This window comes from Orbicella faveolata, unplaced genomic scaffold (assembly GCF_042242905.1).
Source record: "Orbicella faveolata isolate gen_17 unplaced genomic scaffold, um_ofav_v1 contig_24, whole genome shotgun sequence".
Taxonomy (NCBI): Eukaryota; Metazoa; Cnidaria; class Anthozoa; order Scleractinia; family Merulinidae; genus Orbicella; species Orbicella faveolata.
Genome location: NW_028301552.1, coordinates 14,249,398 through 14,275,263, shown reverse-complemented (window position 1 = coordinate 14,275,263; position 25,866 = coordinate 14,249,398). Strand labels below are relative to the sequence as shown.

General features: G+C 38.7%; 1 protein-coding gene across 2 annotated transcripts; it reads right to left on the bottom strand.

The window, feature by feature from the left end:
- Positions 1-3,378: 3,378 nt before the first annotated feature.
- On the bottom strand, positions 3,379-24,937 carry LOC110064883 (putative N-acetylated-alpha-linked acidic dipeptidase). Of its 2 annotated transcripts, none has more exons than XM_020771997.2 (17): positions 24,429-24,937; positions 16,827-17,109; positions 15,904-16,026; positions 14,706-14,892; positions 14,236-14,326; positions 14,056-14,142; positions 13,572-13,657; positions 13,164-13,283; positions 12,729-12,811; positions 11,549-11,612; positions 10,926-10,993; positions 10,394-10,485; positions 6,486-6,576; positions 5,709-5,964; positions 4,866-4,947; positions 4,693-4,785; positions 3,379-4,151 (listed from the first exon to the last, which is right to left on the bottom strand). In XM_020771997.2, exons 1-17 carry the CDS (start codon positions 24,728-24,730, stop codon positions 3,965-3,967), a joined length of 2,295 nt encoding a protein of 764 aa, XP_020627656.2. In that variant the 5' UTR covers positions 24,731-24,937; the 3' UTR covers positions 3,379-3,964. The 2 variants fall into 2 exon arrangements, with proteins under 2 accessions (XP_020627656.2, XP_020627649.2); XM_020771990.2 differs by lacking the exon at positions 24,429-24,937 and adding an exon at positions 18,107-19,103.
- Between the last annotated feature and the right edge of the window lie 929 nt (positions 24,938-25,866).

The window sequence follows — 25,866 nt, the reverse complement described above, 5'->3', positions numbered from 1 at the left end:
AATTACGTATTTCGTCTATTTCACTGTTTACTAATGAGCGCTTCAATCACCAAATGTACAAAAATTATTACAAAGTCATTCGTTGATCGAGAGAACAAAGGCGTTGTGAATTTAATTTAAAGTTCAAATATGTTTTGCATCGTCTCGTCAACGTTGTCTCCAAGAGCAACAAAACGTATTAAAGTCTATGGGTCAAAGGAAGAAGCTGCATGAGAATCCGACTGTTTTTGTTTCAATGTTTCTTGTTGTAACCGAAAGACCCTGGAACAGGGCAAAAACAACCTTTGCTTACGTGCGTCGCTTGTTAAAAGATTTACTACCATGTTCCATTACAATTCATGGGTTACCATGGTTCACTGCATGCGTATGAAAGGCACTACCTCATGTTTAAAAACCCCACATTTTTTATATAAAAGGGCCATGAATAATATCAGTCTCATAAAGAATTTATGAGGAGGCTGGCTCATCCACTACATGCGTACTTCCTCAAGTCTCAAACTAGAAGGTCAAGATTAGCACGAAAAGCAAATATTTTGAGTTTCTAATGACATATAAAAACCATTTTCACTTTTATTTTACTTGAAAGCTAGCTAGACAGACAGGAAGCCTTTAAAAGGTATTAACAATTAACCTTCATTCTCTCCAAAATGCTCTTGGCACAAAGAGAAAAACAAAAACAGACTACATTGGCCAGAATGTTTATAATCCACGGTATCAATGCACACACAATTGTTCAGAGTGTCTCACAACTTTTCCATCTTTTTCGTCAAGGTCAGCTTCCCGACAATGGTTATACATAATGCAGATGTTACATATAATGCAAGCTTTTTCAAGACCTCTTAAATATCTTGTTTAAATAAATTGAAATATGATGAAACAAATTTCGCGATAAAACGTTTCCTAAGGTTGCCCTCGATGATATACTTTCCTGAAGAATTTTTGAGACAGTTATTTTCTCAGCCTTTCCATCATTTAATTAGTTTTATATGTGGAGATTACAAAGGAGGCACGCTGATAAATTGTTTGACGTGTGGGGCTGGCTTGTTATGGAGATTTGCGATAGTGGGGCGGAAGATTAAAAATATGTATTTTTTATTTGGTTATAAAACAGTGCAAAACTTGTTCCCTATCATCGCAAGTCTTCGTAACCTCACAGCCTCGTCTTTTAGCCGGTAACCAATGCAGTGAGAAAAACGTTTCTTATTGAACAGAAGGAATTTAGTGTAATCATGTAATGTGAACTTCGCGGACAGTAAATAAAGGAAATTACTGTTTCGTGACTTCACAACGAAAATTTTCTCGGCACTAAATTTTGCTATCTTTAATAATTGATAATTTAGTCGACATCTGTCGTCTCTCTTTCTTGCGTCACTAAACTTACGGAACTGAAAATTCCTCATAACAGAGCAAAAGCATTATTTTTAGAATGCATTTCTTTAATTTAAATTTTAAAAAAATACAAGTTTGGTTCCAGATTCCTTAAACATGATACGCTAAATGAAGAATAGAACATGTATACCGGGTTTGGATCATTAGCATTCAGTGCATACTTTTTTTTTACATTTGACTGATATCAAAGAAAGGCAGCTTTAGTAGAAGGGTCTGAAACCTCATGAGTTAAAGGGAAAAGTACAATGTTGTTGTGAATCTATTATTTCTCTAGTCACCAATGTTATATCGTCTTAGAGCCTTTAATATTTGTTTACTCTATTTTAGAACAAGGTCTCCGCGGTTTAGAGTACTTAATGTGCAAATAGAAACAAGTCCTTTATTTCAAGTGAACGATTTTTCGTAGTATTCCGCCTAAATGGGTTTAAAATTAAATATGATACATCATATCATATAAAAGATGATTTTCAGTCCGTACTGCACACTCTCTAAAGTTTCTATATTTACGTTTTTGTTTTGAATCAGGTAAGACAGCACAAAGTGTAAAATTTCGCACACAACTTACATGGAGTACATTCAAAGTTTCATGTTGGCCGCCATTATGAATATAAAGCTTTCTGCTTCGTTCTTTCTGCTTCGTTCTTTCTGATGTCACTCGCCGAAACAACTTCGTAACTGAAAAAAAATCAAAGAAACTGTTGGAAAATAATTCAAAATGCCTCAAAGAAAGGGTAAGCGGTTCGTAGTATTCGCATTCCATCACGTGAGACTCATAAACATTGAGGTGCTGGTACTGCGCAGTACGGACTTGAAATCATCTTCAAACTTATGGCATATTAATCGCCTTAACAGACTCTTTTTCACCACTTACGCCAACTAGTGTTGCATAAAGTTTGACCCATTTTTGTCAATACCTGGCTTAAATCATTTATTTTAAATAATTTGTATTTATTATAGCTCAAAAAAGCGAGTAACCTTTAGTTCGGTCAGCATTTTTGTTTTCTTCAGGCATTATTTGACGAAGAGATACCCTATATCGCTACAAGAAAGTATAATCCACAGCATTCACGTTTTGAGGAGGGCTCGTTAAATGTGATAAGGTTAGCGAGTCATTGCCTGGCAAACGAGAGCCGGTTAGCAAAAGAAAATGAGTTATCGTCCCTATAGCATTATGTGATAACCACGATATAATAACCAAACCTGAGAGGCCGTGAAAATTATTCAATTGACTGTAAGGGAGGGTTCCACAGGTGTTTTTTCTTTCCAAGGGGTCCAGAAAATAAAATCCCCCCACTCCCTGAATTAATATTTAATGGTGCTGATGTACAAGGTACAAATTGTCCGCCCCTTGCATGATTTGGCATTTCATATTATAGATTGTCTGTTAATAGCCTATAGTTCTCTGTCAGTGAGTGTAAATGGCATTTGACAACAACCCTTTTCACGGTTAGTTTTTCTCATTTGCATAATTCAACGTGGATGCCAGGCAATTTCGGGCTCAAAAACAACAAAATTGTTACAAATTGTCTTGCATAGATGCTAGCTTATACTGTGATGCCAATGAGAAACGTCAAACGTGAACAGGGATATTACTTTAACACTAGAATCGGGTTCACTACCATCTTAACACAGCCTACACGAACTTTGGCTCATTAACTCTTGTCGAATCGAAGCTCTGCACTCAACACCTTTTCTGAGTATTAGCCAAGACGAGGCTATCAGATGGGCTACTTCGGTACAGAGCGTTTTCACCTGACATCACGGCAGCCATGTTCGTGTTCCAAAACAATGAAACGGCGGCCATGTTAAGTTGGTGTACCAAACCAATCCTGTGGGAGTTGAACTCTCTTCTTATGTAAACTTTTTCCTTTGTTTCAATACATTTGCATGCGTGCTGGCCACATGACTGAAAACGCTCTATAATAGACAACCACTAGGCTGCAGTTTTTAAGATGTGACTTGTGAGTCCATTAAGTGAGTCAAAAGGTGTCAAAGGTAATGCATCTTTATTTTTGAGATGACTTGGTTTGACAGAAGGAAGAATACGTTACTTAGTTTTGCTTTTAACCTTTTATATTTTATCTAACTAAAAAGATATATCGTGGAAAATGTGCTCAATCTATGCTAGTCTAAATAGCTTAGGTAGGAAAACAAAAATATTAAATTGAGGGCATCTTAGTTCCCTTTGGTATTGTATGGCACGAAATAAGTAAAGTTTTAAGCACAACTTTTAACAAAACTTTCCAAGGTCTTATTGATGAAAAAACAACTTTCTCACTAGCAATTACGCTAGTTAAGTGTGTTAAAGTTAAGTCATTTTAGTACGGAATACGAGAAAGCTTCGCTATAGCTAATCATCAATTTAAAAAACTTTCTAACGAAACAAAAGTTTATAGAGAGACCAATGTTGAATGAAATTGGTTTTCTGAGAAAAAGAAATTGTAAAAATTCTACAACAGTCTTTCACATGTAATCCAACATACTTGTCTTCTAAACAATAAATATTATATTCTAAATGTACTAATGGCTCCTGAAAATACCGAATGTAATTCAGCCAGTGAGCTTCTTGTATCAGTCACAGAGATTCAAAGAGCATAACATTAGTAGCAGACTGGATATAAAACGTTGCAACGGACAACTCCTTCTTGACCAGTTCCCAGTCTTCCTCTTTTAGGTATTGCACAGAGTACAGAGCATCAACCAGTCCTGGAAAACTACTCCCGGCGTACGCGTTGTGGGCACTGGGAGCAAAAAGTACGTGACTGAAAAAAACAAGAACATTAGCCTGTCTCAGAAATAGCACATAGGGTTAGCTGCAAAGAATCTATTTGGAAGTGCTGGAGTCTCAATGGTTAATTGACTTTTCGGCGATTTCGAACGCTTTTGCAGATGTCAGATCAGAGCAATCAGTAAAAAAAAGAACGCTTCGACTGTGAGCTGACAGTTAGCTTTGTGACTAATTCACAGCTATCACTTACATCTTATCCAGACCTTTGGTGTAGCCCTAGTAAACTAATTAAGACATTATAAAGAAAGGCACATTTGCTGGATCTTGTTGGCATGAAATAACCAACTTGCAACTGATAAAACGGGCTGACTCGATGTTCCATTACTTCACAAATTTAGGATAATAAATAATGTGACGTATCTTGTTTTGATGGAATGAAAGCAAAGTGCAACGTTGTTTTGGTCACGCGATGAACTGAAAGATTCCTTTGAAATGAGATGTTATAAAAATGCTCGCCGACATAAACAGAAGATCTAGCAAAAGTTGAAAGTGATACTTAAACTTCCATCACTCACCGCATGTAAGGCCTTCCCGGCAGTCCTTGGGGGTTGATGAAAGCTCTTTCTATCTGCATTAGACGATCATTGGCTATTCGCAGGGCTAGAGGACTGGAGAAAAGACTTTAATTAGTTTAATTTAAACAAATCACAAAAAATGTTTTCAGTTTCATAAATATTCTTTTACTTACTTATTTTGATCCACAGAATTCAACCTGCCATTGAATGTGGAGGCAGCGTTGCTAAAGTTTTTCACGGCGGACATGAAGTGATCTGTTGGTACAGGTAAGAGTAAAATCAGTTGTCATTAATTTAATCATATTTGTGCTTTACCAGAATGTTTGAAACTCTTTTCTGTTCTTCCTCAAGAGCCAGAGCCTATTTGCTTTTTGCGCCAGCCGGTGCTATGGGGATGACAGACCGGCTCAAGAGTCTGAGCAAATGTAGATTGAATCGGAACAGCGATGGCTGAGATAAGGGCAGCGGGTAGATGTATTAGAGGTGGAAGGAAAGGTAATTTAAGAATGGTAATAAAAATCACTGAGAGCCAAATTAAATGCAGGGAAATCTTGCAGCCACTGCTGTAATAGTCCTTATACAATTTGCAGCCTTTCCGAAATTTCCATTGCACTGCTTATCTTGCTAGCAATCTTCTACCCAGATTTTCTCACTCTTCAAGACAAAGCTGAATTTGGTAAAGTTTATTTTGCTCGCTAACCTAATTAATGATTTCCCAAAAATTTCTCAATATCATCGCACACTGTCGTTTTGAAACAAATTCTCAAAGCTGTGTTGCGCAACAGTGGCTGAAAATACTCAATAAATTATCCATTTTTTGTTCAACATTTCAAATGTTGTTATAAGTTGTGAAATGCGCCAAATATCTGGTGAAAATTTATTAGTCGATGAAATATTGAGAAGTCGCCGCTCACAGATAGATGTTTGATAGGAACATAGATATGTTATGGTGTGATATATGGACAAGAAATTCTCACTGAACTAAACGAAACGATACTAAAGAACCAACGACCTACCGAGAGTAATATTCTGCTGCGTCAGTATGTTCTCGTATTTATTGTTGATGTCCTTAGCATAATAAGTCAACCTGTCAGCATACTTTGTGCAGTTGAAGGGAATCAATGGCTGATCAGCCAGAGTCAGACTGATCTGAAGCCATAGCTGAGCCACTGCGCGATGATACTCAAAATCGCGATCAACAAACGTCTTCATCCAGTGAAATGTGTCGTGCACGCTGTGGTAGACTGGGTAGTTGGAGACGCTCCACTTTTTCTGCACACGGGAAGGAATATTAGATTTCATATGAGCATGTTAGGTTTAGTCTCGAGCGTGGGACAGGAAACATATGAATCCCCAATGAGATTAAGCCCCATGACTTCCCAAACCAAACATCATGCGGGCGCTATATCCACTGACTCAATATGAACAAGGAATTTGCTAGCAATGTAGGTTAGTAATGAAGAATCAGTCAACCTCGGAAAACACCAAGAGATACTTTTAAGGCAGTTTTGGATGTTTGACTCAAGTTTTGCGCTTGTTTAAGGTAACCTTCTTATGTTAGAAATAAATATTTATAATCTTTTTTTAAATTCGGGGCCAATTTTTTTAGAAGGGGGCCCAACATTTCCAGTAAGGGAATTTTCGTCCTTTATAACCATGTGGAGGGGATTCTGCACGAGTCGAAATTCACCAATATTAATATTCCGTTCCTGGACTCGGATTTCCACGCAGAATCGAAAAGGTGTTCTACTATAGGAGAACTACACGGTTCAAATTTGGAGGAATAGCCTAACCTTGTTATAAGTATACTCGAAGTAGACTGAAGGTATTCCCAGCCTGAAGTAGACAGTGGTGTGGTCACTTCCGGATCCTACTTTGGTCACACTGTTGGTAAACAAAAACGAAATAGTTACTACAAAGCTCCGAAATGAGACATCCTACTGAAGATGTCTTCAGTATACTGTAGGTGGTTTTAATGCGACTCGCTTGAACAGAAGCCAACCTCTAACACGTTGTTGTAGCTCGATGATAAAAACTGGCTATCTGTTAACAGCAGCTTCATAGATCGCAGCAGCCTTAGTCCGTAAGCTGAGAGCCGAAAAATTGGGTTTGTAGCTCTCTTGAGGGGAACAGCCTAAAAATGTCTCATCTTAATCTTTGACTATCAAGCATCATAAAAATGTATGATAGCAAGGATAGAACAGTAGCTTTCACGTTGTAAATCGAATTTTAAATTTTGCCCCACATACCTTTCTTTTGCCGCCATCTTGGATTTCTGGGGAAGGCTCCAAAGTAGTTTGTATTCCTCTAATATGAACGAATCGTGTTTCAAATGCAAACTTTAAACGTTCCGGAACTACAAACATGATGTCCATTTGTTCCCGTGCTTGAATCATAAGGGACGTCACAACGCCTGATTATTGGTCACAATATGATCATTTCGCACTTATAATCATTGCAAAAACATTGTAGGGTACGGATCTCAAAATTACTTCATGAAAAGAGGGCAAGCTAAGTGGATAAAATATTTGTATAAATTGCAAGTTTGGTGAAGCACAGCCCTCAAATTCATCTGCCCGTTTCCTACATCCAGCCCCAGTTCCCAAATATGCGGTCTCACAAACGAAAGTGTTTCCTCTACACTATGATTGATCGATGGTGCATGAATGCATTGTATGTGGTTGTTAGGGTCCTAGGTTAGCCCAGGAAGCTTTTTCACGAGTATTTGGCTACTACGTCATCAGAGACCTACATCCATAAGGAGTTGGCTCCAGTGGCATCAAAGGAGACATCAAAGCTGTAGGAAAGCTGGTGGATCAGCTCAAGGATGTTATCACCTAACCATGGAAACAAGATGCAGAATTTACGAGCTTGTCCACGCCGGTGTATCAAAGCGACAACAGAAGTGATGACTTATTGCGGGCCAAGCGAGCAACTTGCGGTAAAGAAGGCAGTGAATGACTTTGTAACGACCGTTGCTCGTCTAATCCCACTTCAGATTACTTAGAACCAGTGAAGAAAGCCAAGCTTAAGTCTGTTAAGGATCTGTAGCTGTGCGTAAGGTTCGCAACTAGGATGTAGTACTTCCTCCTCGTATGGATCGTAATGTATTTGCTCTGATGGCACTTGTCGGACAGTTTCGTCCACTTCGTTGGTCTCTTGCCGATCCTTGTGGACTCCCTTGGAAAACAACTACGCAAAGCCACACTCTCCCAACAGCTAGAGTGACGCATTACAGTCACCGAGAAATACCCAGATCGTAGAGAACGCAACCAGTATTTTTAGTATACCTAGAATGGTGGTCTTGCAGAAGTTGAGTATCCTGGCCCTCTGGAGGTATGTCTCATGTGGTCGCTAAGAGAGCGTTTGGGTTGGTAATGCGCACCGGCAACAGGCACTTGGACATAGTGTTCGACATGTATCGCGAGGTATCGATCAAGAATGTCGAAAGATTCTAAAGAGTGTCTACCTCTGACGGTGAACAATACAAGAAGCTACTTCCTGCCAATACTGTGTTAGACTACGAGTAGTCTTCTTTCGCTTAGTCCGTGGTGCGTGACGCAAGAGAAAACCGGAGAAAAAAATGGCCGCGCGAACTCCTGGGGACGCCCCCAGGATTTCACGCGGTCAGTTTTTCCTCGCGGTTTATTTACAATCTGCGGTCTCGCTCGACGGACTAAGTGTAGTCTAATACTGCGAAGTCAGGGAACAAGCTTCTCAGTGTCACCGCAAACAAGCCTGACATTTCCAATTCCCTTGTGTCACAGTGGAAGAAAGAAGCATTCTGAGGCAGACACAGTGACCGGATCATGTACGTGACAACCGAAGATCAGTGCTAGAGACTAAGACGCAGCTACATGCGAACCAGTTCCTGACATAGGGTGTAATCATGAAGAGGCTGATATGAGTATGGGTCTCCATGGTACTTGGGAGGCAGGTGCGTCATCCACTCTGACACTGATGTCTTTGTCCTACTGCTTGCTCAAAGCCAAAACCTTGGAATGTGCTACATGAAGAATGGAAGAGGTGAAAAGACCAGAATGAAGAAATTTCTTTAGTTATTAGGAGCTGCATTGACAAGCACTACTTCATGAAAGTCCTAATTGGCGTACACAAGATCACAGGCTGTGACACTCCCTGATAAGCAGTTCAGCTTCTAATTCTCCAGTACAGTGAAAGGTACGTCTGAACTATGACGAGGATTGGGAAGGAGTGAACAGTATCCGAAGAGATACTGGGGGAAGCACTCATGTGACAGCTGTACGAGAAGGAGTGCCAAAGTATGGATGCGCTGCGTTATGACGTCCACTGCGCCAGAGGCGGTAAAGTCTAGCCAGAGGCTTTTCGGCTATGAAAGTCATCTCTACGACGTTGCGTTACAAGATCAAATTATCAAGAAGCAATCTGTAGAGGAGCCGACACCACAGAGAAGACAGTTGAAATATGACGCTAGTAGCAGAGTATTTTTGATAATTTTTGAGGTTTTGGGAAAGGTGCTCAAACAGAGTCTTGTGTGTTTTATAGAACTTCTCGATCGGAACCAAACTGAGGAGAAACAGAAAAATAAAATCGTAGAAATATCCGCTAAAACAAACAGTATCCAAACATCGTCACGGTCATGATTTACCGTGTTTAGGCTTGATTAATTGTTTATGAGTTTGAGAAGTTTTAGATCCAAATACAAGTGACGGTAGTGACAAAGGGCGTTATACGATCGGGACGTTACGTTTCTATACTCAAACGAGCTCTGCACTGAAGTGTGAACCTAGTTACATGTATATACGTTGAGTTATGGTATATTGGTTCATAGCGTAGTGTGCTTAATTAACTTACCGTAGAAAAAGGTGTTTTTCTAGTATTGTGATGTGGACACCTTATTGTTTTAGATGGTTGATATTGAGGTTGAATACACAAACTGGAAAACAAAATGGCGGCCATTGTGACGTAATATATGACGTCATCATGGCTTGAACAACCACAGACAATACTGAAATAATATCTAAGATACCATTTATTCCAAATATACGTCCGAAAATATTTAAAATTTCAAGATGGCGACCAAAAGGAGGGTATTGGGGGTATTTAAAATTCGATTTACAAAGTGAAAGCTACCGTTCTATCCTTGCTATCATGCATTTTTATGACGCTTAATAGTCAAAGATTAAGAATATAAAAGTTTCGTTTGTTCCCCTTTAGTGAGCCATACAACCACCTCGGCTGATAGACTACTTGTATTATTAACGAAGGGAGTGGTTAGCTGCTTCACTATATCTGCGAAAGTGACGAGCTGAATTTGCTAAAGTTTACAAATTTGCTTACACTTTCGCCTACTGGGCCTGTTTGGTCCTCTAAGAGTCTAGAGAATAATCTTTGAATATTGCTATTCCATAGCTGAGTGGTATCTAAAGAAATTTGACGTCTCAACAGCCCACAGTCTTGAATCCGCCATCTGGAATTTCCAGGCTTCTTTTCTGACACCACATTTGTGAAAAATTGATAAAGGGTAGTGGAAGGTTACTAAAATTGTTTCGAACTCTATTCCGTGAGACAGTCAAAACCCAATGACATTGTCTAATATGCATAACAGAAAAAGTTCGAACAAAAACAATGGTGTACTTTCGCAGAATTTTATATGGTGCAACGGTGTTTCTCCTTGGTGTAGAAGTATTCCCTACAAATTGTACCAAACAATTTTACTCACGTGGGCAAGTTAGAATCTTTTTTATCGGGGAGCTTGTTCTTCCAGTCTTCATAAAGCGTCTCTTCAGAGTCTTTTGACCCTGGAGCTTGAATCTGTGGAAAGTGAATGCTATCAACTAACTGTTGCGACTGGACAAATTACCATCCTGAAAACTGCCTACTGATACTTTCATTCCAGCTATTGAGTCAAAGAAATAAAAAACATGTACCGTGTTTCTATCGAGTTATGAAAACACGAGTGGAAGTTTGGGAGAACGAGAATGCTGTGGGAACACGAGCCGCGGCGAGTGTTTCCTCAGCTTTTTCGAGTTCTCCCAAACTTGCACGAGTGTTTTTATAACTCGATAGAAACAAGGAGAACGTGTTTTCTATTTCTTTTAGAAACTTTCCGCGTATTTTCTTTGGGCTATTTTCTAAAATACACTGGTGCATAGCTCTAAAAGGAAGTTGAATCAGCTATCTTTGAGAGTTTTTTCTTTTCTTTTTTTTTTTTTTGCCGGAAACAAGAATATTGTGTTAAACAGCCATCTCACCTTTTTAGTTGCCTCCATAAAAGCAAATTCCAACAGAGGACTTGATTGGACCCTCAAAGTATAATTTCCTAAAATGAACAGATCATAAGAAATTCCCCTTACAGTTTCGATGCATTGATAATAATGCTAGTGAACAGAATAAAGACATTAACAGGTCTGGGTTGTTGACTTCCAAATGGTCAAAGTGTATGAAGTGTATTGTAGTAGCGAAAGAAAATTCATAGGTATATTCTCTACCATACAAAGCAACTTATCTGCAAAAGTACCTGCCTCATTAGTGTTCTCATACAATAAAAAATGTGTGCATAAATAAGGGACTCACCTACTTGAGGAGAGAAATTTCTTTGCTAAGGGAAAACCTGGCAATAGCAATGGCGTCACGCTAAAACTCTATGTTACCCATCGCCGGCTTACTATTTCATTATATCTCTTGCCTCGAATCGTTTGTGCGTAAATTAAAGTTACCTTAATCTAGGCATAATGAACTAGCTAAGCAGCGAACTAGAAAGCAAGTGGACGAAGGGAACTAACTGACCAACAAGCCAGTATTTGAGATTAATGAGAATTCCCTACAAGTACCACAGGGACCTAATAAAGTTAATGTTGAAAATTCCCAGTTATACCTTTCACAGCAACGTCTACATTGAGATAGACAACAGCTCGGTTAGAGAGGAGATTGGCAAAGTCCTGGAAAATTAAATATGAACAGATTGAACCATGGCTTATACTATCTATACAGGGGTTTGCTTTTTTTCTGTTTCTTTTGTTGTTGTTGTTTTTTGTTTTCGTTTTCGTTTTTGTTTTTGTTTTTGTTTAACTTAACGACAACACAGCTAGCCTGGCTTTGAATGGAGAAGAATCGAGATTCTCGTTAAACTAGTCAAATTTTGTGTCCGGCGTTTGATGTTTTTACCTATGTCCTCGCAAATTGCTGCATGGTTGTGTTCAATAGACGATAGAAGCCACCATGGTTGCTAGTTTTTCTATTATTATGTAAAATAGCCATGCTCTCTGCCAGGTGGAAGGGAGGGGGCAAACACTGGAAAGGCGACAGCTCTCGGAGACTCAACTCGTCCAAGCAGTTACGCATTTGAGCTGAAATCATTTTGCATTTCATCATCATGGCAGTTTGGAATATTCATAACCAATATCTCGACTTGCAAACAATGCAAGTCGCTTAGGCTTTAGAAATGTTCCAAAATTGCGTAAAATTCAAAATATTTTACCGAGCTTAAGTAATAACATAGTTGAGTGCGATGAGTGCGATTTTTCAAAAGTAATAAGAAAGAAGTTGATGAAATTTTCCGATTTTCATTTATTTGACCAATTAGAAATCCCGTGCCCAATTTGCATTATAATGCCAAAACAAGCACGGTATCTATCGTTAATAAGCTTAGGTCTCTTGAGACAAATTAAGGTTTTATACTTTGAGACTTTGCTCATTTACGTAGCATTTAAATGCCTGCAGTACTCACGAGCAAGTGGCTGTAAAGCTTACTTTCTCAATCTCCTTTCCGAATCGGATTGAATACTAGAACCATAATCATACTAAACCCCAACCTTTTTTTCTTTTCTGTCCCGATAAATTTGCATGGCTACTGGCTACGTAAGTGAAAACGCTCTATAGGCAACATACGCAGCTAGACGCGATTTTCCCAACAAAGGGCGCTAATTATCAACATGTTACGGCGTCTGCGCATGTCGGCTTATGCTTATGCTTAATATGCGCTGGTGAAGACCAACCTGTACAGTCACCGAGTAAGACGGTGGACACGATGTTCACATTACATGGTGTTTACTAACCTCAGCCCATTCAGTGGAGCCAAGCATACCATATTCCTCTACTCCCCAGCTGCAAAGCACTATGGTCCTGCGAGGCTTCCATCCTAAGAGACAGAAACAAAGTAATGAAATAACAAATCAGAAATCAGACAGGAAACTTCAAGTAACCAGCAAAAGTTTATTTTAATTGACGTTAATTTCAGGTACAAAAGTGGTAAACTTGCGTTTTACATGTGATTCTCAGTAATATAACGATGGTGTTGATTTCGTGAATGAACAAATACCAGTCAACTTCGGAAAAGAACAAAACCCAACGTAGGGCTGAAATGACCGCTTTATCAGTTATAATTTTTTTACTAATTTTCTTCCTTTTCATAAGGTCAATGATAATATACTGGAGAACACGCATATGCCATTTTAGTACAATTTATTACAAATTCCCGTTATTAAAGCTACCTTCAGCCTTCATTTCTCCCAATTTCTTGGAAATTTCTATCAGGGCGGCGGTACCGCTGGATGCATCGGCGGCGCCAAAGGTCCAAGCGTCTCTGTGACTTCCCAGCAACACTAGACGATCTGGTTACAAAGGAAAGATGGCAAATAAGGTAAACTGGTGAAGTGCCTCATCATTTTCAAGGTATTAATTGTTTATAGCACACGCTCAGCATGTTCTTTTGGAATCTGATTGGTAAAAACGGTTGTTATCAAATCGCCCTCGTTTTCTACGAGATATAGTCGGCTCGGCTGTTCCTAGTGAACCGACTCGCTCAGAGAAAACTAAGGCTTTAATCAACTGTTACATAATTATTAAGCATTTGTCATGTAAACTACATAGAATGAAGATATGATACTCGAACGTCGTACCAGGTTCCTCTCGGCCAGTAATTGTACCGATAACATTGTATGCAGGTGTTTTTTCCAACTTCATTTTGATGTCGAGGCTGACATTTCTGTAAGAGAGGAAACACATATAACAAACTACACACAGCGTAAGACAACGTTATATTGGTTATTTTGCTAGACAAGTTTAAAAAACTATTAATAGTACTATTTTTCTCTTTTGAACAAAATTATTATTGAGGATAAAAAAGTATATGTAATTATTATACATTGAAGTCTCAATCCCTATTTTGTGATCCGCAGATAATTCTGGACAATTTTTTTTCTGTCGTGGTAATAATAAAATAGCTGGTTTCGGTTTTGGTGATATTTGGTCTCAGTAAGTGTTATCAGCTGAAGCTGAAGTCTGAGGCTGATATCACTTACCATGCTCTCAATTATCTTGGATATCACGAAATAACCTTCGATTCAGAAGTTGGCTTCGAGAAGCATTATTCTACGAAAGTACCTTTTATCATCTGTTGCCATGGTGATGTTATACCTAATTTCCAGTCCCCCTTGCCAGTCTTTAGGAGCTTCGTTTACTGTTAGTAATCTGTGGATTTGAAGTGAACCTTAGTGGTAGGTAATCTTTAGAGCTGTTCGGCAGGGAAGAATAGACATAAGCTTTGATCTTGTTTTTACTTACTTCAAGAAATGAGCGGCGTCCTCATACGACACCGGGTACACTGGAATGCTGGGAAGGTGAAGTTTGTCTTCCGGCATTCTGTAGATGTCATCTGAAAAATAGTTGTTTTATTGATAAAAATAGTTTTCTAGAAGATAACTGTACCTTTTTGTTATTTTTACATATTATCGAGCTTCAAAGGGGCCTTAAAACATACCTTTTTAAACTATTTGTGGACAGCAACTCACTGTTTTTGTAGTAGACATCATTGTTATTATTTTCGAACTGTACTTAGTTTTAAACCCTTGTTCTTCTTGTATAAAGATTTTATTACTGATTTTATAGTTTTACATATTTCTTTGTAAAGCGCCATCAACGTTGGAATGGCGTTATATAAATGAAGTTGTTGTCATTGCTATTATTATTTACATTTTATGTTCATGCCGACATTTTGTAATTATTCTGAATTCATAGTGAGGCAAGACTCCTACCTCTAGCAGGATACCCTGGGGTGAGTGGATCTCCTTGCTCGAAATTCAGGAGTGTTCCTCTTTGTACTCCCGAGGGGGGTAGCCACCAGCTCTTCGGGTAGGTAAAGTCGACACCTTCAGGACTGTAATCAACAGGGTCTGTGTACAAGATCAATCCAATGGCACCTTCGTCTGCCGCAATCCTGGCCTGAAAAAGAGATCATTTATATTTGCATTCATTCAAAGTCGCGAAGAGTGGATCCCGTTATTAGCATGCAACTCATAAGGTTTGAGTCAAGTAAATGTCCGATCAGGACAATAATTTTGTTTCTGACGATTAGTCTTTTGCTCTGGCCAAACGGAGTCGCAAGTAGACCCAAGTTTGGCCAGCGCTTTAGTAAAGTTAATCGGTGTTAAACACTCTCTATTGTTATTGTATTTTCTTTTGGCTTTAAACGGACGTAGCTTTCCGTTGAATTCGAAGTTTTTGCGGTTTTAATTTATCAAGTGGCTACTCTGAGAGGATTATTTACCCACCGTGTGTTTCAGTTAGGTGAACGATTCTTCGAATTTGGTGGGTCAGGGATAAATGGGTCGGACACTAAAACGGCCATTAGTGGAACACAAAACACCCCAAAGGGGGCCCTAAACAGCAGAATTGCTCACGGTTTTCGGGTGGTTTCAAACCACCCGAAAACCATGAGCAATGTAATGCGTATCAGATAGAGGATAGAAGAGTGCTCTAACCTCCAACACTGCTCTTTTTTGCTGTTAGCGCTTAAACATTTACCTGAGGCTACCGTTTTTGCAACTCATTGCTAATTTACTGCGAGCACTTGATAAACTGTTTAAGATAAAATTGCCAAAGTTTTTTCAATCGAAATTGCTTATTTCTTAAGTCAATTTCGTTGATCGCGAAATCTTTATGGGAAAGCGCTAAACTCGTGCAATCTCTCTAAAAAATACTCAGTTATCTATTAAAAAGGAAACTATTTACTCCACTGACACAAATTCTAATCAATCTTTTTCCGAGTGGCTATGATCCTTATTTATAGCATCAAGAAATTAAATCGAGACCTCTGGGAGAAATTGATGGTGAGCCCCCATAAGTTTCAGCAGCTGCTCTTTCTGTCTTTCTACACATGTTCAGAAACGTTACTGAACTTGACCGAGAACGCGCGGACTCTGGGGACGAGATAGGAGAGGAGAATGCACTTACTTTATCGCCTCTGTAAATCTTTCCATATTTGGCTATGACAATATGACCAGCAACGCTGATGTTCATTTCTTTGAGCTTCATAAAATCCTCCACCATCGCGTAATTTACGTACACCAGGTGGGCCTACAGTAGAAATAATGAATACGTACACACTAATAAGTTGAACAGTTTGTCGTCCTCTGATGCACACACAATACTTAGTCAGAGATCACACATAATGCACACTCTACCGCTTCCACTCTGCAAAGTTGTCGGTTGACTTTCACATTTTTTTTTCAACTTTGCAACGATACGGCGTGTATTACTGCAAATAAACTAAAATAGACTAAAACTATGATGATCACAATAAAATATCTTGATCGTAATTTGCGTGATGCCCCGCCGGGTGTGATTATCAAGTTTTTTCTAAAGTGAGACCCGTTTAATTCGTGATTAAACTAAACACGGTTAGGCACAGGCAGCCCAGACGTACTGTTTGTGGAATTAATTCATAAACAACCGAGCCAAAGTATACCTCTGATAGCGAAAAGCGATAAAATGCAATTTAAACCAGCCAAGATATTCAGGAGACATTCAGCTTAAGGTATACACGCTATGTTTTACAACTTGGACCGTTGACATAACTCCACACGGCTATGATGACAAGCGAACTAACCGAGTAACGCAGCAAAATAGACCGGGTATTGAACAGGGCAAAGAAACAAACAATGATATCAGTTAAAGCAAAACAATAATTATTTTGAACTATGACGAAAATACTTTGGCTGGATTGTTTGTCATGATAAATTAATTCCACAAACAGTACGTCTGAGTTTCCTGTGGTTTAGGTCTGTCTATGGCTGATCAGTGTGAACGCAGTATATTTACTTTTCCGCTCAGTACCAATGCCGTTTCTCGCTACAACCCGCTACTTCCATACTTACCGTAACATTTCCACTGCTTGAGTAAGCATTAAATGGTGGCAGTACATTTGTATCATTCTCTGATGGTTCTAGAACTTTCTCTTTTCTCTGAGCTGTAAACAAAGTTGATCCATCTCCAGATTTAATGGATGCTATTCCGGGGGTCTCTGGATACGAAAGAAGCACGTCATATTTCTTCATTTCAACTTTGTCAAGTCCAAATTCTTCCCACTTCTTTTTGATGTGCTCTGCTTGTTCGTTGCTAAATGGCGAGCCACTTGGGTGAGGTGCCTTTGTGAGATATCTGAAAGATAACCAAAACATTATGTAAAGAAGCAATTGAAAATATAAAAATAAAACTGAAAAAAGAAAAAAAGAAAAAAAAAAAAAACCCGATCACTTTTATTTTGACTCATACTCCTTCAATTTCTAGATCGTTGACACTATGGGAGGTCATTTGAGATATAAATATACCCTCATACACTGCAATCAAATGCAATATAAAGCAAACCCCATCAACGTTAAGACGAAAACATTTTTTGCTAACATCTTACGGAAGATATTCCGCGCATTTCCAGAGAGACTTTGATTGTTTACCATTTACACGGAGAAAACGGTTCGTTGTACAAGCAAAAATGCCTGATGGTAAGACCATTTACCAGTAACTCAAAAAACCCCAATTTACCGAAAAAGACTAGGATCGGACGAGTTCGACCTCCAAGATGGTGGTGAATAATGTGATTGGAAATTTTCAACTACCTTTCAAGACGTTCCGTTTATTTCGAAAAATTTTTTATGTCGGTGGAGCCAAAATCGTCTTAGCAGCTTTATTCTGACAGAGCTTTACAGAATTTTGGAGTAAATGCTGAACAAACTTTGTTTTAATATTGCTTAAGCTCTAACCGGAAGCTAGCTTATAGCAATCTAGGCTTCATATCTAGCCGCTGTTCGGGACTTATCAGCAATCCTGTAGACGGAAGCAACAAGTAAAGTTCTAACTCCCAAGGACTCTCTCTGAAATTCATTCGACTACGAAAATTGACCCGGCCGGCATTCTTTTGTTTTCACCCTGATAAGAAATTTAACTGCTGGCTAATAGACAGTATAATGTAATAGTCATCGATATCAAGGTATATGTATATTAAAATCTTTGAGAGGAATCACCTAACTGTAATTATATTAAAGTTATCAGACTTTTAACCCCGAGTTATTTGTATGTGTGCACGTAAAGAAGGAGTTATGCCGTGATTTTGAATTCTCTTCCATTTCAATAATACACATCTTTAGACAAACTAACTTACCTTAAAAATCCCTCTATATTTCTACTTGAAATTCGATTAATTATTTGCATGTGGAGACTTTCAAGCACGGATGGCTCGGACACGTTATTTTGTAAACCCCCATGAGATAACAGTGCGACTTTGCAAGCGGGAATGTACTCTCTAGATATAAAATATCCGCACATGGCTCCAAATCCACATGACAGTAGCACAACAAAAATTCTCATTACACAACGTCTGGATCTCCATTTTGTTGGTATTATTGTGTTTGTTTCCGCTTCGTCGCGCTTCAGAAGTGAATATCTATTTCCGCCAAAATGTCGAGAAACTTCTTGCCGAGAAAGCTCCATGTCCGCCTGGGAACTAAGGAGCGGTTCTGTGTCATAATCATCGTAAATATACTCGTCTTCTACCGAAAAATCTTCTCTCAGTCCCACATTGCTGAAGTTAAATTCACTTTGTGTACCACGTGGGGAAGCGGATGAAGCCATTGACGCGGCAACAAAGATGCTTGGATAGTTTTGTCGCCTTCAATCTAACGTTGCTCACCAAAAAACAAAACACTCCAGCTCAACTCGAGATTTCTTTTGATTTTGATCTCACTCTTGAACAGTTCCCATGCTATTTAAAATCAAATAGATTTAGGATTCGTTGTCGATGCAAACTTTCATAGCTTGGACAATAGCCGTGAGCCACCGGTAACTTCGTTCCATGTTTTTGTTGCAGGTATAAATGTCAGTGTTAATTTTTTTTTAGAAAACGCGTGTTAATACGTTCCAGTCCCTCTCGTTCAGTATTGGATCCAAGAATATACCTTTAGTTGTGAACGACCTGCTTTTAACTAGATCACGCGCGTTTAAAAGACCAAAGTTTTCGGGTTAAAGTTGTGTGGATGTTTTCGAAAAAGATATCTAGAAAAACGTGAAAAACGCCCTTAGAATGATACGTAGACCAGGTCTTCACGCGTGGTGTTGTAAATGTTTCTGAAAGGATCGTTACTGTAAAATTGCTATGATGTGTTGTGTTGCTCGCGTTTTGAAACGAATAATAAGTAAAACAAAGGCCGACAATCGAAGGGATAATTCAATTAACATTTTACGTTCAGGGCAGAGTTTAGATCAAGGTTATCAACAAAGAACAACATTGAAAATAAATTTCCGTTCAGTTTAGTCTCAGCGCTGCTGTCCATGGAATGTACCCTCGATTAAAAGCGAGCTTAATGAAAATAGAGCCAGACTGCTGGTTAAAGACTCTGCGAGATGTTAAGCGTCGCGCAGGAATTTAAAGGACTGCTGATCAACCATAACTAATTAATGAACGTCTTGACTGATGTTAGAAAAATGTTAACTTTGCTTTGTTTTGAATGGTTTTTTGTTTTGTTTGGTTTCTGTTTCTGTTTTTGTTTTTGTTTTTGTTTTTGTTTTTGCGTGTGTGTGTGTTTTTTTTTCAGTTTTTGTATTACTTAACATAATTGTATAAACCGAGAGAAGTCTGGTTTGAATTTGTCCAATAAGGAAAAGCCCAGAGTTCTATTTTCTATATCTCGACTCCTTACAATGGCTTAATTAAAGCTCTTGACTGTTTGAAAAGCCTTAATATGAATGTTTGCCGCAAATATGCCAAAGGTCGGAGTATGTTCCGCACTTTGAACATTTCAGAGTTGAAAACAATGCACCCTGGTTTGTCTCAGTACCTTTCTCTCCCTCTCTTCTCCAAAACCACAAACAACTTCTCGATGTTTCTTGCTTCTTGCAGGGGAACAGAGGAGACAAATGAATTCTTCCTGACATCTCCTGACAGACTCAGCCATCAGGCTTTCAACCCTGATACAAAACCTAGTCGTGCTTGTCCAAATCACTTTAATGCTCGCTGATTTAGGTCAATCGATCCTTCCACGCTAATTATTTTTGTTCTTTCTCCTATTTCGTTTCCTTTTTCAACGCCGGTTAGATATTGGCACAATACCGAAACCCTATCGACAACGCTGGAAAGAGCACCTTAAAATGGACGATCATATCTTGCAACATTGTAATTACTGCATGGTTCTCAGTACGAAATCTGCATATTAAACTGGCGTTTGTTTGATGGGGTCACCATTGTGGCCCCAAAGTATCAGCATCAGCCTCTGTAAAGTTTCCCGAATGTGCAAAGCTATAGCTTTGCAATTTTGCCGCATACGACTCACGAACTTGGCTAACTTACTAATACCAGCTAATACTGAGTTGTTCCCTTCTTCACTAACGACAGATTTTTGTTACATGGTCAAAACATTCCTAAACGTCGCTTGCAGTAATAAATTATAACATCTGTTTAAACATACTTCAAGCTTTCTTCTATCCGTTCTTTGGAGATTCCTTTGACTGCCTCCTTATGCTGTGATTCCGTATCTCCAGTTTCATATTTGTCGCGATGTGTTTTTTTGTTCCTTGCAGCCTGGCTTGCCAGCTCGCCTTACAAAGTAACCCACGACGAAAGCAACTATGACCAGCACTATCACAACCACTACAATCGCAGCTAGGATTATCTTGCGTCGGCGTTGAGATTTGTTTTCCTCTTGTAGATTAAGAGTAACATCTTCGTCTACTTTGATAGACGTGAATTCCACTTTTTCAGACATTTTTGCAGAGAAGCACTAGCTGGGTGTTCGGATGCAATAACGCAAATAACCGCGGGGACGATTTAAATAGGTCCGTTGTGCATACCTGTGTGGAATCTGTCTCGTTTCGGATTGGGTACTAACAACTACATACATAGGCTGAGTCGGTCAAATCTCAAGGCGACACACCCACTGTAAAAATATTAAATAAATAATAAATAATGAAACGAATACTGAAATGAATACTGAAATAAATAAATAATGTATAAATAAATAAATAAATAAATAAATAAATAAACATTTTAAGGACGTTCGCGCGAAAATTTTCCAACATTGATTTTTTTTTTTTTTGAGACTTTTACCACTGTAAGATGATGAGTTAGTTATGTCAGAAATGTAAAAGAAAAAAAAAATGCAGGGTCACCGACTTCGTTTTGGAGAGAACATGCCAGGAAGAACACCCTAAATCTGATAAAATCGGGCTTCGTTAGCGAATAAGGCCACAGTGTCTGTAAGCTCAAAAATATTGCAATTAGATCTTTGAAGTGAAATTTTCTCTGCCAAATATTGTTTAAGTGGACGTCCAAAATTTAGCTTATGCGCATGCACTAAATTAAAATATTTAACATTTTTGTACCTAATCTTAGGGAAATCTATCCGTTCGGGAAAATATAGCTTTTTCAGTAAAACTAAGGCCCATTTAGCGTCATGGCAGCCAAAAAAACTGATTTAAGGGTTAAAAACGGCATTTTTTTGGTGTACCCTTGGTCTTCAAATGGTTAAAGAACAAGTTCGCATTTAGCGACCATAGTTTCACGTGCCATGCAGCCGCAAGATAGCAGGATTCGATATCCCGTGGACAGAAGTCTTGAAATTTTTTTAACTTCCCACATTGATTTTTTGTTCATTTTTGGACAATGTGGAGATAATTGTAAATAAAATCTGTTTCTAGGAAAAAAAAGTAGGGGTCACCGAATGTCCAAGATCGTTAAATCCAGGCGAAGCTATAGCAATGGCTATCTGCCCAATCATTGCTCATTTTATTACTTAGCTTGCGCTCTCATGCATGACGTGGCGTGTGAATTTGCGTGCGAAGTAAGGATGCGCAGAAACAATTTGCGCGAACGTCCTTAAAGTACTAAATGAATCGAAAATAATTATTCAAAAGTGCTGACGGACTGGATTTCAAAGAATCTGAGGAACTAGAGGTAACTTGCTCGACGGGAAGGCGTCCCAGTTGATAATAGTTTTTGGAAAATACGAAAAAAAAAAACGTTCTTCTTAGCATATGGGATTTTGAACTTGAATCAGTAGCTAGTTGTTGTGAGGCCATCTCCGTAATGAGCCAAGAGTTCTGAACCATCCATATTCTCAGTTCCACTGCATCACACCCAAGGCTTTATAAAAGCTCAATCGGAGACTGGCGATGGCAAGTACGTAAACCATTACAGATAATTGAAACCAAAGGATCAAAAGTGTGACGACATATAATTCTAACCTGACTTCGAACAATATATGTAATTTTTTTTTTTCAAAATGGCCGATTGGTCAGCAAAACCACAACAAATTGGAGCTAACTGATAGCGTGACAAGTAACCGTCGGTTCGCGAAAGCTTTTCCCTATGATTTCAGATGTCATGCAAAACGAGCATACTGTTTTGTATGACTAAATTTATTCGGCTTTTATCAACAGTCATTGGCAATGACTGTTACAGGCTAAGTAGATTTCAAGGTTTAGCATGAAAATGATAAGATTAACCAACCCATACTGAGTCAGGGGAAAATAGGTCCTCGTCGTCACTGCATTTTACTCCTCTTTATAAAAGTCTAAGAAAATGTTTGTAAATTGATTCGATGATTTGCATTAGCATCGTAAGTTTCAGAACAGGAGCCTATTTCCATATCTACTCGGAAATGTTTTTCCGTTTTGGTGCGTAAGGTCTAGTTGGTTCTCATCCAGACTTTAAGCTTTAACACACGAGACTATCAACACGACGGTCCGTTCTAATCGCTCCGAAATTTATGGGGGTAACCTTTCGATGATTTGTTAAAACAATCTGATTTGAAATTCGACCGAAGCCCACCAGGTATTGCTATGCTGTTTGAAATATCCTTGCTGAATTAACGACAGATGCGATGATACGAATCCTTCCAAAAACTGCAAAAATCAGTTTTGTTTCATACATGTTTTTCAGGGCTGTAGCACATTTACGGGGCTCCTTGTCGGAAAACTCTCAGTTTGCTTGGTCGAGACTTCGTGACCCTTTGAATGGAGCTGATTTAACGTCAGTGTAAATTATTTGGACTTAGTTTATACATTAGTCATGTCGAACCAAAGTGAAACAGCAATCTGAATGTGAGATTAGCCATTTCCGAGGAAATCTTTGAACTTCGGATCAGCTTCGTGGGTTGTCGGAAAATCCTCGGAGATCTTGGGAGGGCTTCAGATATTACCGTAATTCCGTGGAATATCCAAAGATCAGGGTTGACTGTTTGTCGGCGGCTAATGCAAGGTTTCGCTTATCTTGGGAAAACAGTTAAACACTTTGCTAATAGCCGAAATGTCTGCTCCAGAGAAACTGGAAATCGTTAATGTTCTTAGCCATAATAAAACGCCAGTTTCACAGGCAGGTGATCATTTACATGCAAAAAGGAAATCGAATACAATAGAGCAGGGAGCTAACCAGGTAAATATTTCAATCAATATTCGTGACCTTTTATTTTATGTTTTGATGTAGATTACCAATAAATTGTAAACCAGTTTCCCCCCCAAAAAACGACTCGCTTTTGCCGTACCGAATTACTAGCCTCTTTCGTGAAAACTGAATAATAATATTCGACTGAAACTTAATCCCAGATTTCTGAAGCAAACTTTCCTTGTGGTTTTGTACGCATAAATGTATTGGCGATAATCAACTTAAGCTCAGGTCGGACAACTCTTGATAGCTTGAGCTTATCAAGACTTTCTATCAACAAAATAACTTTCAAGGTAGGAAAAATCAATTAAAGACAACCGAAATAACTAAAAAAAGTATTATCTGCCGAGGTGTGCTAAACAACCATTTGCCAGTTCGAGCTGACACTGAGGAAAAACTTTTTTTTTTCTTTCCGCCCTGCTAATACAAACAATACGGCTAACTTAAGGCAATAGAAGGCTAGAGGCGTGAATGCTACAATACCTGGTGTGTGCTGTAGCCTTTCAACTGGCCACCCTCAAATGACTAGTTTAGTTATAGACTTGTGTTCGTTGTTTAAGAGTCAAGTTCAATTTTTCCTTCAGATATATACCCTGATAATGTCACGAAAATAATTAACCGTGCAATATATATATATTTTTTTGCGTGATAAACACCTTATATCAGTCGTTTTGAGTTGGATCGATTTAAAAAAAAATGAAAACAAAATTGGACAACGATCGAAAGTTTCTTCACAGTCTGAAGATCGTTGGCTAGGAGTTCTCTCGGCGTTCGAGAATCAAAACAAACGAGAAGCAAGCTCATCTGCATCCGCGATCAGTAAACATTCAGAAAATTTCAGCACAATTGTCAAAATTACACATTCATAAGAGAAAGTTTTTGCATAATAACTTAGTTTCTATAAATTTGAACTCCCTTAAACCTCTTGAAGTAAAGGAATCAGGCGATCGGGTCAATTTAAAGACTATATAATACTCACGCCTATTTTAAACTCCCTAACTTTAACATAAAGTTAATAAGGCGGTTAACTGTTTAGCATCTGTTTACTTACTTCAAACTTTCCTCAATTCGTTCTTTGGAGATTCCTTTTATCGCTTCCTTGTGGTGTTTTTCCGCTTCCTTATCTCCATTTGTATGTTTGTCGCGATCTTTTTCTTCTTCCTCGCAGCCTGGACTGACCGCTCGCCTCACTAAGTAGCCCGCAATAAACGCAACCAAAACCAATACTATAACAACCACTGCAGTCACTGCGATACACCTTCTACGACCGCGGCGAGCATTTTTGTCTTCTTGTGGACTAAGAGCAGCATCTTCATCTCCTTTTACGGCGGTGAATTCCGCTTTTTCTGCCATTTTTTGCAGCTATATTATTCAGTTGGGTGTTCTGTGACAGCGCCCGTTTAAAAGGACAGCAATTTCCTGAAGATGATTCAGAAAATATTTGTCATCTCATGAATATAGTTTTTTAGCCTATCGCCTAGCTGGGTCTGTCTACAGGGGACAATACAAGTAGACTATAGCTTAACAGATGTTTCGCCTTGTTATTACTTTTTTAAAATTGATGGGATACCCAGAAAACACATAATAACGATTTGGCAGCGTAAAATCTTTGATCATGTAAATACTTTGGGCGGCGTTTAAAAAACTTGTCACAGGGGGGCAAAGATAGAACTGATGCTGAATAACACCATAAAGTAGTGGAGGAATTGATATATGAATTTGAATTCGAATTCCAAGAAAAAACATTATCAGGGGAAAAAAAACCGCCCCCACTTCCTTTTCGTAGTTTACGGAACAGAAATGGTGAACCTAATACTTTTCGCCGACTGATGAAAAAATGAAACTGATAACCAAATTAAAGCTCAGTTCAATATTGCGGTCAGAAGCTTCAAGTTATTGCAATTACTTTTTCTTATTTTCTAACCTTGTAAACTACCTCGAGTCTAATAAGTTGAGCAAGGCCCACTTGAGTAAGGATAACGAAACAAAGAACAAAGCTCAGTACTGAGTTCTATCCTTCACCCAGAAAAACATATGATCCCACTGTGCACTAGGTCAATGAATATGATCGCCCTCTCAAACGCTCCTCTATTAAAAATCAACTTCTTCTTCTTGAATGTAAATATGTGAGGGTGATAAAGGGGGGGGGGGGGGGGGTATAGATCACGTTTCACGGAAAATAAAGCAGCCCTTTCACAATTCACGAAAAATACAACATTGGCATTTCACGCTTCACTGAAAATAAAAGAGAACGTTTTGGAAAATCACGGTTCACGGCGACTATGGAAATCACGATTCACGAGGAAAAAATTAGCCATTTCACATTTCACGGGAAAAAAAAAGGGCCGATCACGAGTCACGAAAATACCCTTTACCACCCTTATATGCGAGGCTGCGTTGGTGGCGATGAACGTGGATGCTACTCTAGAAGTTTCAGCCTGAATACTTTGATAGAAAACACACGACGCATTAAAGAGTGGAATCAAAGT

Coding starts and splice junctions, on each gene's coding strand:
- LOC110064883 (XM_020771990.2), bottom strand. CDS start 18,576: ATGGCTTCATCCGCTTCCCCACGTGGTACACAAAGTGAATTTAACTTC. Junction 14,327..14,705: donor CCCAGGGTATCCTGCTAGAG/GTAGGAGTCTTG, acceptor ACTATTTTTCAG/ATGACATCTACAGAATGCCG. Junction 13,284..13,571: donor TACTGGCCGAGAGGAACCTG/GTACGACGTTCG, acceptor CTTTGTAACCAG/ATCGTCTAGTGTTGCTGGGA.